The following is an 11,868-nucleotide window of genomic DNA, read 5'->3' as shown; positions in this document are numbered from 1 at the left end:
CTTCCCCACCGTCTGCACTGCCCCTCAGGGCTCTCTGCCACCCCATTCTTCCAGCCCCCCAACAACCCCCTCTCCTTGATCCCCAGTGCTCTGAGTGACAGAGTCATTAAAAAGGCAGGACAGGAAGGGACTCAGAGGTCACTCCATCCCATCCCTTCCTGTTACTGCAGCCCAAACACAGGAAATGACTTTGTCAAAATCACACAGCTCATTAATGGCAGACCTTCCCACTGCGTTAATCCTGTGCTCCTCCCACCCCCATTATAGTTTATCGTGTGGTCATCATGTTTACATTGTGACATCCAGTCCCAAGGATGGCTGGGAGTTGCTCAGGCATCTCAGAAAAGTGGGGAATGCTGCCACCTGGTGACAGCATGTAAGTTTGGGCCATGAACAGGGATCGCCATGCCCTAGTCTTCGCACCTTGCCCCCTCACAGTACCCCTAACTTGCAGCACAGCATAAACCTTGCAAACCCAAAGAGAATGTTAATACTTGAAGCAAAAGGGTGCATGACAGTCCTTCTCAGACATGGCCAGGGGATGCCAGGCCTTGTGCCCCTGGACTCCCTAGCCTTCCCCAGGGCAAGAAGGCCTTTCCCTAGAGCTACTGAGCTGCTTTGTGATGTTGGAGGGTACTACTGGCAGCAGGCAGAGGAGGGAGGGGGCCTGTGGCTCGGACCCATCTGGAGGAAAACCAGATCGGACTAAAAAAGAAAAATGAAATCTCAGTAGTGTCCAAACCTAGTTTTCCATTAGTTGCAATTGAAAATGTGAAATGACATTGTATGGCTGTATACTGCAACTTTAATCTTAATGAGCCCTTCTGAGGTCATTATTGAGGTTTATATAATGCCCGAAGATGCATCATTTGGTGCTTTGTTTTTCTTTCAGTTTAAAGACCTTTTTCTTTTATTAGAAGGGGGAAAATGTCTTCATCTCTCTCCCACCTCGTCCCTCTTTGTAAACAGCAGGCCTAGCTGTATTGCCCCGTTCCTCCATGCCATTCCGAGATGTGGGACCTTGGGGGCTGCAAGACAGAGCTGCAAGGAGGCAGCCCTGAGCAGCAGGTGTGCCCTATGCTCAGGGCTGTGGCTGGGCTCTGTCTTGCCAGGCCTCAGGCTGTCCACCCCCAACCTGGCCCCAGAGGTTTCTCTTTCTTCCTCCTCAATTCCCCATCTTGACGAAGGCATTATATAGAATCATTTTAATCACTTGCAGATGTTAAAGCAGCATATTTTACTGGCATTTATATCCATCGCTTTCCTCAGCAAGGCATGTTACTACTTTTATCATCTAAGGAAAAAAGTCAAGGGAATTTTGGTCAAGCATTATTTTCCTATTACTAGTATTTGCAGAGTAGGCATAGAACTATTTAAGTTTAGACCTTGGTTTGGTAGTTTTTGTTTTTAATGGGGAAAAAAAGATAACCTGTTTTTGTATTTAACTAATATATTATTTCTTTAAGGTTACTCACTTCCCCTATCCCCTCCAAATACTTTGCATTCTCAATCGAAAATGAAAACAATCTGAGAGACAGGAAAAGTGCAATATTAGCAAGAGGGATGCCAGGGCTTATTGGGAATAGTAGAGGGAGACCCAGTGGCCAGCCTGCAGAGAGCGGGAGGTGGGGCCCTGAAAGGAATTGTGATTGTGGATCAGATGGGTGGGTTGGCGGGGTTTGATCTTTCAGCCCTCTCCCCTCTCTCCAGTCCCTGGCAAGATGGTAGGGGTCCCCACCAGCGGACAGCCCCTTTTTCTAGTGGGTGTTGTCCACCAGAGAAAGGGATTCAGGGAAGTGGCACGGGGCTCTTGGCCTCTTGGGGCCCCAGTCCCTGGAGCAGAGTGAGGACATCCAGGAACCATTCCTTGTTTTCATTTCCGTTGTTTTGCAGCCAGCTGCTCAGAGAGACCTGTCCTAAAAATTATTCCCAGCAGCCCTCTCTCACCCCAGCCTCCTGATGTTTGGACCATGATCCTTTTGATGTATGTTTGAACCTTTCTAAAACTGTGTAACCTCAGTTCAGTTTGTGAGCAGGAACCCTAGATGTAACCACATCTTTTTTGGGGGGTGCGGGTGCCTTGAACCTTACACACCCCCTTAAGATACCAATTCCCGTAGCCTGCATCAGACATCCCTGGGGCAGAGCCTGGGCCCCCCCATTCATCTCAATGACTTCCGCCTAAGGAGTAAGCCCTGCCTCTGCTCCACACCCGGACAGGCTGCAGAATTCTTCTCCGAGAAGAATCTGAGTCTACTCAGGTCTCTCTGCAGATAAAACTTCCCACAATAGGTACCAAGCCAGCTTCCTCCTTCCTTGGCGCTGGTAGAGAGAGCAGCAGGATGAGAAGTCCCTGGGGTCTAAGCCCTTGGAGCTCTACACCTCGGGGCGACAGGGGCATCCTTGCTGGCTTATCCCCTCCACCTCCAGTACTGTACACTTGCTGCTCCAACCCCCTATTTGGTGAATTCTGTACAGATATGGATCTCCATGCCCGCAGTGGGATTGTACCCTATGTGGGTCTCCCCCTTGGACTATATAAATCTACGTATTCAGTCTTCGAGAATCTTGATGCAGAGCTCTCTGGAAAGAGAACCGTCCACATTGCTAAAGTTAAGATTCCCTCACTTTTTTGAGGGCCGTGTATTGACAAAGCATGTATGTGTGCGTGTGTGTGGGTGTGTGCGTGTTGGTAATTTCCCACTTGAACTAAACATGGGGTTACAGAAGTACTGGGCAGGCTGTCTCCATTGAACAAGTCCTTGGCATTGGGCAGGTCCCAAGGGACTCGCAGCTTCTGGCAGCGAGTGTGTGTTAGTCACACATAATTCTGGCTGGAGAGTGCAATGTGTCTTTAATTTTTTTTTTTTTAATTATTTTATTAAGTAGTTAGTTGGAAACTTCACACTGGCATTAACAGTTCTAGCAGAAGCAGCTTAGGCCATTGTCCCAGGCTCCAAATTTGAAGGCGTGGAAAAGAGATGCTGCTGGGTGTGGAAGCGCTGAGTCGGTTGAATCGGGCCACCCATCTGCAGGTGTGTTGTGGGGCAGGCTGATGCCCACCCCTTCTCATCCATGCCATCGGTCTGAAAATCCCCATGTGACAGAAGAGCTGCTAGCACCTGGGTGCTTATTTCTGAGGGTGGGCCAGGCTGGTCAGGTGAGGACTGCTCAGCTAACAGGCAGGTGCGTGTGCATCTGCTCCTCTAGTCTCGACTGCAGGGCCTGACTGAATGGTTAGAGAGCTCCCCTGGACCTTACTGAGTTTTATGGCTAAATCATCATCTTTGTTCAGGGCAGTCTCATGTCTCTAGTTCCTGAGCTCTGTGATCAGAGCCAGTGAGAGGACAGGGTCAGTGACCTACAGCCTTGGGGAGAAACAGCCCAACTGATTTTAACATCCCTCCTGCTTTGTCCTGTACACCCAGGTCTCCAGGCCACAAGGTGGGCACATTGGTGCTTATAGACTAGGTGGTTGGCTCTACCTTGCAAGACCTTGATCACAACCTATAAGGTTGGGATTAGCATGTGATCCCCCTTCCCCCATCCTATATTTTTAAATCTCAAGTTTGCACTTGACCTTGACAATCAGCACCCTCTCCCATCCCAGTCCTAGAATTGAGTGGCCTTAGAGATTGGGGTCCCCTGCACTGCAGGTCCCCTGCCTTGCTCCCAGTTCCATACTGGCCGAGGGCTGGACCTCAAGAGGTGTGTGTGAGAGAGAGAGAGAACTGTTCTAGAGCATAAGGATGGATCGAGCATGTTGGAGGCAAGTGAGAGGAATGTCAGTGAGATGCTGCGTGCACGTATGGAGTGGCTGGGGCTACCATCCCTTCACTGGGAAGGAGGCTTCCAAAAGAAGATGTCTTCTAGGCAGAAAAGGTGTGAGAAGGCTGAAAGAGGGTTTGGAGTTTTGTCTTTCTTGATGAGAAAGAATAAGTCAATTCTGAGTGTTTCCAGAAGCGAGCAGGTAGGAGGGAATTTAGTGATTCAACACTCAAGGGTCCAGCTAGAGCAGTTGAAAAATCCTCCAAATTTGGTGATAGAAGAAACTGGCCAGAGAAAAATTCTACTCACTGGGTCATAAACTGGGTCCCCAGCAGGTCTCAGTGAATGGTTCTGGGGAGGGGAAGTTGCCAGAAACAAACCAATCTGAGTTTGGAGACCCTGCTTCCAGACTACATACATCCTTCTCCCAGGTTCCCAGCTGATTTTCCCCACTTCCCTATGCCCAATCCAGACCCAGCATCTAAAGCTGTATGGATCAATTAGAGACCAGTAACCATGACGGGTCATGCAATAGGGACCCATGATCCCCAGACTGGGGGCTCAGGGTCCAGACTCCACCTGGCATATCTGGGAGGAAGACAGCTTTGGTTGCCTTTCCTTTGATGTTATTCTTAAATATCTCTGATGACGCCTGAGTGCCTCAGCTTGCTGAGTCTGCCTCCCTCCCTGGTGTGAATGAGAACCAGGGAAATGCACACACACCTATGGTTATGCCCTTCTGCTTTTTAGTGGCTTACAACCAAGGCACACTGCTCGGAAGAGTTTATTTCAGAGAAAGAAGGGTAAGCAGCCACCATTCTTGAATTTAAACTTGTTTTCTGCAACAGGTTTTCTTTAAATCCAGGACACAGGATGGAACATGGGTTTCCCTGCCAGGTACTGAGAGATCTGCAGCAAAGTGACTTCTGAGCAGGGTAGACATTGAGTGACAGGTCCCCAACACATGGGTATGTGGACTGCCTGGTTGGATGTGGACCGCCTGGTTGGATGTGGACCGCCTGGTTGGATGTGGACTGGTGGACGTCTGTGGGGCTCCAGAACTCTGGGGGATTACTCATGCGGTCCACTCAAGCCCTCCCACTTAGTGGGCTCTGTGGGATCAGGAGCAGCCCTTCCTCTGGGTTTTTCCCTCTTCCCCCTTCAGCAGAGAAACTGGAGAAAAGGACATTAAATTCAGTTCAGTCAGTTTGAGTTGCTAAAATATTTCGAGGATCAATGGTGGTGCTAAACTATCTCCATGTTTCTAATATTTTTAATAGTGGGTGTTTTTGAAATCATCACAAAAATGCAGTGTCTTTGGGGAAGTGACCCAGCCCCTTGGCCTGCCACTTTCCAGGTGTGTTTTATCATTTTGATTGGACTCTTTGGTCTGCAGAAATTATTCTGTCTTGGCATGCTTCTAGACTGTAAGATTTGGGTTGTTTTGTTACGTATTTTGTTTATGTTTACATGCATCTTGTATTTCTCTGAAACTAAATAAAGTTTTTGGCCTTTTTAACTGAACAGAATCACCTCTTAATTCTGTCACCAGAAAAGTCATCCAGCAGAACAGCAAAAGTCCCATTATCCCAAACGCAGCATGGACTCCAGGATCTCGGGGATCTCTCAGAGGACACTGGAGGGTTGGGGAGCCCATTATTGTTGGTGAGAATGGTGCTCAGGCTCCTCCAGGTCCTTCCCCACCTTCAGGAGGCTTTTGGGGCAGTGACCAAGGCTTTGACAGGTGCAGATCTTGGCCCACATCCAGCAGGCCTAGCTGGACCCTCAGCATGGACCCCCCACCCCCACCCCTCACCTACTTTTGCTTGGACTCCAGCAAGCAGAGCAGGGTGGGTCTGGTGTGGGGAACAGCCCATGGCTGTTCAAGGCCAGACAGAGGCTGGGTCAACGGCATCCTCCCAGGAGAGAGTGGGGAGACAGGCATCCCAGGTGCCCCCAAGGCCTAGCCCTGCCAAATGAGAACAATTACAATGCTGTGCCTGGACCTTGGGGCCAATTTGGCTGCCTCCTCCCATACCACACCACCCCAAGCCCAGCTTTTCCAGCCACCCAGATGTACTCAACACATCTAGGTTTCTCTAAAGGTCTCTGTTCAGAGGCCTCCCTTTTCTTGCCAGCTGCGCCACCCATCTCACATGGGCCTCTGCACCCACAAGTGGAAACACAGTTCATGCCAGCCACAGGACAGGGTCTGATCCTGGGGAGAGGGATGGGGAGGCCCTGTTCCTGGGGAGCTCAGCCAGCCCCTCATGACCTGTGAGGGGGACCTGTGTCATCCCCCCACTGGCCCATAGGTGGCACTGCCCACTCTGCAAGGGTCTCGGCCACGTTGGGCCTGCTCAGCCTTAAGAGGAAGCTGAGCATCCTCATGCACTCCCAGTGGTTCTGCCCCACCACACCCTGCTCCTCTCAGACCAGGGACCTGAGGCCACCAGAAAGGCAGCTGGCTTCTCTCTTCCAACTTACACAGCTCCCCTGACATTCTAGCCCCAGGTCACTTTACAGCCCTCCACTCCAGGGAGACTTCCTTGATTTTCCCAGCCAACCTTGGGGCCTCAAAGGCCTCCAATGATCCCCAGAGGCTGGGGCCACACCTCTTGACTCCCCGCTGTATCCAGGATGCCTGCCCCCCCCCCCCCCATGCACACACACATGCAGGCTACGCTAGTACAGCCCTCAGGCTGGTACGAAATCACCTTTATTCACAATCACAGTGACCCAACCCAAGTTCACAAAGGAGGCAGCAGCTACCCCCACTAACAGAGATAAAGACGACTGATGGCTTCCTCTCCCCACCCCTCAGGCCATGCAGCTCCTGTACTTGAGGCCTTTCCTGCCTCTGGGATGGAGCCCCTGACCACTCCCACTGAAAGGGTCTCCCAGGGTCAGTGGCTGGGAACTAGAGACCTGCAGTGGAATGGTGACTTCCCCAAAGGCCAGCCTGGAGTCCTGTCCTCAGTGCTTCCCCATCACACCACCCCACAGCAGCCCCTCACCAATGAACTCCCAAGAGTCATGCAGCAAGGCTGCCCTCTCCCCCAAACAGCCATTTTACAGAGGTGGAAGCAGAGGTTCAGAGGGACTCTTGACTGGCCAGGGCCAGGACTGGAGCCCCATGCCCCGCCTGTCACAGGGAGAATTAGTCTCTGGTGGGTGCAAAAAAGCGGAGGGTTGGGAGGCTGGAGGAGCCTAGGCCAAGACTCGGACCTGGCCCCGGCCCAGGACAAGGTGGGCAGGGCTGAGATGACTGTAACCCAAAAGCAGGTGTGGGCACTCCCTCCCCAGAACCCAGAATAAGAACCAAGTGCTGGGAGCCGCCCTTTCCCATCTTTCCCAGGGGTGGCAAGCCTTTCCTAAGAACAGACTCCCTGCCCTATTAGGACAAGGTTCCCCCAGTCCTGTTCCCAGGCCCATGAGGGGTGCCCCTCCCTCAGCCTTTCTAGAAATTTTTATGTCCTTAGGGAGGGGGGAACTCAGGGTGGAAGGGCACTTTGTGGTGCTGGGTGATCTACCAGCCCCAGCGCACTAAAGAGGCTCAGTTTGCCTCTCTGTAAAATGGACACAATTTGCTAGGTGGCCTCTCAATTTGGCCCCTTTTTACGGACTTCCAATTCATGGTTAGCAGGGCTGGCTATGGGCTTCATGGCTGGAGTCTAGGGGAGACTGTGAGTGATGATTATCTCTGCAGCCCCCTCTCCTCAGACACCCCACATACCAGGGCAGCATTTCTAGGGACCCATGGAATGAGAACTCACCCCATAAACAAATAAAAAAACCCAAAACCCACAAACCAAATAAATAAATAACTTAAAATAAGGAAAAAGGCTGACCTTGGCCCAGGAAATCTGCCCACCCCAATCCAGGGCCCTCGTTCCTCCTGGGCATGCTAAAGCCTCTGAGAATCAGCCTGGGCCCAGGACAGCACTGAGATGTGGGAAGACAGATCAGGGACAGTAGCTGCAAACCTGTCCTTAGAGACCTGACAACAGACAGACCCCACTCTCCAGTCCATTCCAAAGGGCCACCCTGGGCAACAACATCCAACAAGATGCCTGGGGCAGAAAGACTATGGCCAGGAAGGGCTCCTCCCCATCTCAACCAGGGCAGGGGGCTAGGGACCCAGAACCTGGAGCCCTCGGCAGCCCGTCCATCCACTCATCCTGGGGGAGCAGGAGAGAGACACGGCATAGGGGCTGCAGCCTACCCAGGAGAAGAGGCATCTACCACCTCCTTGCCCAGCTGCTAGGCCCAGTGGGCAGGGAAGAAAGACAAGGTGTGCAGAGGGCAGAGAGTGAGACAGCAGCTCAGGGGCTGCCTGCCCAAGGCTGCTGTGGAGCAGGCTGTGCACTGCTCAGGGGCAGATGGCTGAGGGAGCAACGGCAGCTGAGATCCAGTCCACACTCCCCTAGCCAAGCCCCATGCCCTGGAGCCGGGCCGCAGCTGCCCACAGGAAGGTACACATTTTTTAATTCTCACAAAGGTGCCACATGGGCTAGAGGGACCTTCTAGAAATCTGCCCCAGGTGGGGATGGATTAGGACAGACTGAGACCCCATTTAGCCTCTCAGCATGCGGGGAAGAGCTGAGACAGAGAAGAGAAAGACAGGAGTGCAGCCTCCTCCCCTCCCCTCTGCCAGGAGATATGCGTCCGCCCCCGCGTCCCTGCCTGATATCCCGTCTCCCCCCAAACCTTCAGGGCCTCAGTTTCCCATGTTTAATGGAGAAGGAAAAAGAGTTCCCAAAATGAGGAAGAGAAGGGGCCCTGTTGGCTTGCCCCTCGGCTGGAGCTGGGCTGTGGTCTCAGAAGGTGGGTGTGCGGGGTGGGGTGCCACGGGCTAGGAGCTGCGGTAGGTCTTGATGATGTCCTTGATAGGGCGGCGGCAGATGGGGCAGCAGGCGTGCAGGGCCTTCTTGAGGCGCAGACCACAGGCATAGCAGAGGCACATGTGACCACACGTGTAGATGACCGTGTCCACCGCGTGCTCGTAGCAAATGGTACACTCATCACTCCACTGGCCCACACCTGGGGTCACTGGCGATTCAGGCAGGCTCACCGGTGAGTTGGGGGCCGTCCCTGGGGGCAAGGGGGCACCAATCAGGAAGAGATATGGCCCAGACTAGCACTGGGTTCATGGGAAGAGAGGCCCCCGGCCCCTTGTGTCCCCCTCCATTTATTGGGATCTTCCTGTTTACCCTGACGACCCCACTTCTAGGGCACAAGGGACAGTAGCCCCATTCCAAGCGCACTCAGCCCCCAGACCAGGGCAAGGGTGGCCATGAGGCAGTGAGAGGAAAAGAAGGAAGAAGGGATGGAGGGAGGAAGGAAAGACACCCTAAGTCTTTTAAGGCAGGTCCCTCCAGAGCTACCCTTTGGCATTCCCTGTGTGTTTTAAAAAAAAAGCTCTTTGGAGAAAGCTGCCCAGCTTGGGGACAGGAGGGGACACACCCCAGAAATTGCCACTCCACAAGGATCACTGAGCCTGGCTCCTCTCTAGTCCCAGCCCTGACACAGAGGCTGCACTCCTGCCTCAGCCATGGGGTCTGGGGGTGGAAGGTCCAACACAGTCACCAGGGATTGGAGGGGCCGGTGTACTTACCGCTGGCAGAGCTACCCAGAGGTCCAGAGCTGCACGTGCTGAGCAAAGGGTCAGAGAGGCGGCTGCCCAGGGCACTGGGTGAGGTTGGTGTGGAGGCAGGGGAGCAGGGGAGTGATGGGATGCCCCGCTCTGCCAGGATGGTGGAGCCTACAAAAGGGGAGGCAGTGAGGGACATGCTAGCCATCTGGAGACCTAAACAGAAAGCTAGAGTCCCCACCCCTTATAGGGGGGTTCCCACACCTGCCAAGACAGTACAGCACTGGGCTCAGGACAGGACTTCCCAGACTGGCTCTGCACCCAGCCCTGCTCTGTTCTCACCCACAAACTGGAGGGCCACCTCACACTCTGGTCTTCCTACATCAGCAGGCTCCAAACTAGCCCCTCCACCCTCCCACGCACCCTTCACCTTCAGGATTTCCCAGGCCAGAGAATAAAGTCACCATCTCCCCTGCCCTCACCTCCCCCTCCTATTCAGAGCCTGGAGCTGTCCATCACTGTCCCCAGATATTGGCACTGGGTCTGCATGGCACCTCTAAAATGCCCTCACCATCTCCCACATTTATTCTGGTCCTACATTCTTTCCCTCCTTCCTTCCCTCACTCCTCTCCTTCCACTTCTCTCCTCACCTCCCTCTGCCCCTCCTTCCCTCTCTCCTTCCTTCAACAAATCCTTACTGAGGGCCTACAAGGTAACAAGCACTGTGTATACATAAAGCTTGGGACAGAACCCTTGCCCTCAAGGAGCTTACTGTCCATGAAGCCTCTTGGGGTTGTCCTCAAACCCCCTCCTCTGCGAAGCCTTGACTCTCCCCAAACCACATTACTCCATTTAGCACCAACCAGCCATACACTCTACAGACACAGGACTAAACCACCCAAAGCCTGGGGTATCATTCACTCTTTTCCCAGGAATCTAGCTTTATTTCTCCAGTTAAACCAAGAGTGTTCTAAGAACAGGAAACCTTATTCACCTGTCACTCTCCCACAAGTACTAACATAACTCCCTGAACACAAGTAGGTGCTCAATGAGATCTTTTTTTTCACTAGTAGTTATTACTAATTGATTTAACTGTTATTATTTCTAAGAATATTCAATATACACGCATAGGGTTTCTCTTACTGTGTTAATATTTTTCAAGTTTATTATCATCTCTTTTCAGAAATTCATACCTGCTATTTACTTTTCTTGCCTTAATGCATTGGCTAGCATTTTCAGAACAATGTCTGTCAGGCATCCCTATCATATTCCTGACCTTAATGAGAATATTTCTAATGTTTCACCAGTAAGTATGAAATTGGCTATAGGTGTTGTGATACATGTGAGTGAAGGAAATATCCTTTCATTCTTAGTTCACTTAGGCATTCCACAAAGTCAAGCATTCCTCTATAAGGTAAACAATGACTCTTCACACATTGTCACTGGTTTCTTTTTCCTTTAGTCACTCAGGATCTCCTAACACCAATTTGCTAGTTGAGATGCCCAATTCTCCAAACAGCTCAGGAGCACTGTTTAACTTATATTGAATTCTGAATGGTTATTCTTCAATACCCACTTTAGCCCACTTATCTCTTGGGACAGATAAATCCTGAATTTTTTTATTTTTTTAAGCCTCTCCTTTGCTCCAGTCTAGTAAACTTCTTTGGGCAACCGAAGCCTTATTGGATTATCAATTAAGCCTTATCAATTATTAGATGGTGCTGAGGCAAGAGAGTACCTTGACCTTATGTAATTCCCTTTCTCTGAGAAGCAGTGTCTCCTGGTGAGTATAGCCAAATATCTTTTTACTTCAGCTTGCTTTTTTTTTTTTTTTTTTTTGCACATCAGTCCAATTTCTTTTCATTCCACTCTGAATTCTCACCCCACCTTAATTCATCTTGATTTCTTTTCATCTAACCTGATTTCTTTTCATTCCTTCCTGCTTTATCTTCCCTAATCCCAACTTCTTAGCAGCCCAGGCTCATTTCTTCTTCTTTTTCCCCCCACTCCATCTTCATGTGGTCTCTTTCCAAAATTGGAAGTCCCCATTGATTTTATGTGATTTTTGCAGACTCTCCCACACTCTCACAATCACCAACAGCATCACATAAACACACTTGTAGTTACTCACATGTGCCTAAACACAGTACACCAATCTTACAGAGTAACTCAGCTCACTCCTATAAACACATTATCTTATCTACATTATTAGTCTCCTGGGCTGAGGACTAGGATAGGGGCTATGAAACTAGGGGTCTCCAAACTTGGCTAAGTACACTTGCTTTAAAAAAAAAAAAAAAAAAAAGTCACGCCCAGAACCTATCCTAAATTTTCAAAACTGGAGTCTCCAGAGGTGAAATCCAACAATCTGCACTTTAATAGGCTCTCCATGTGAGACTAATAAAACCAGCCCAGTCTAATACAGCTGGTTAAGAGACCAGCACTTGGAAAGCATGAATACCTGCTCATCATGGGGTATCAGAGGTCCCAGGAGATGCTTTGTGAAA

General features: G+C 51.0%; 1 protein-coding gene across 7 annotated transcripts in view; it reads right to left on the bottom strand.

Moving 5' to 3' along the window:
- Positions 1 to 6,457: 6,457 nt before the first annotated feature.
- The window catches only part of NEURL1 (neuralized E3 ubiquitin protein ligase 1), a 33,249-nt gene continuing 27,838 nt past the window's right edge, over positions 6,458 to 11,868 (bottom strand). For all 7 annotated transcript variants that reach the window (XM_063102354.1, XM_063102350.1, XM_063102352.1 and 4 more), the window contains 2 exons: positions 9,386 to 9,532; positions 6,458 to 8,862 (listed from right to left, as the gene is read on the bottom strand). In XM_063102354.1, the coding sequence (XP_062958424.1) occupies positions 8,624 to 8,862; positions 9,386 to 9,532 (386 nt within the window). In that variant the 3' untranslated portion in view covers positions 6,458 to 8,623. The remainder of the gene's footprint in view (positions 8,863 to 9,385; positions 9,533 to 11,868) is intronic.

This window comes from Cynocephalus volans, chromosome 7 (assembly GCF_027409185.1).
Source record: "Cynocephalus volans isolate mCynVol1 chromosome 7, mCynVol1.pri, whole genome shotgun sequence".
NCBI lineage: Eukaryota > Metazoa > Chordata > Mammalia > Dermoptera > Cynocephalidae > Cynocephalus > Cynocephalus volans.
The sequence above is the reverse complement of the archived record's forward strand: the minus strand, read 5'-3'. Positions and strand labels throughout refer to the sequence as shown.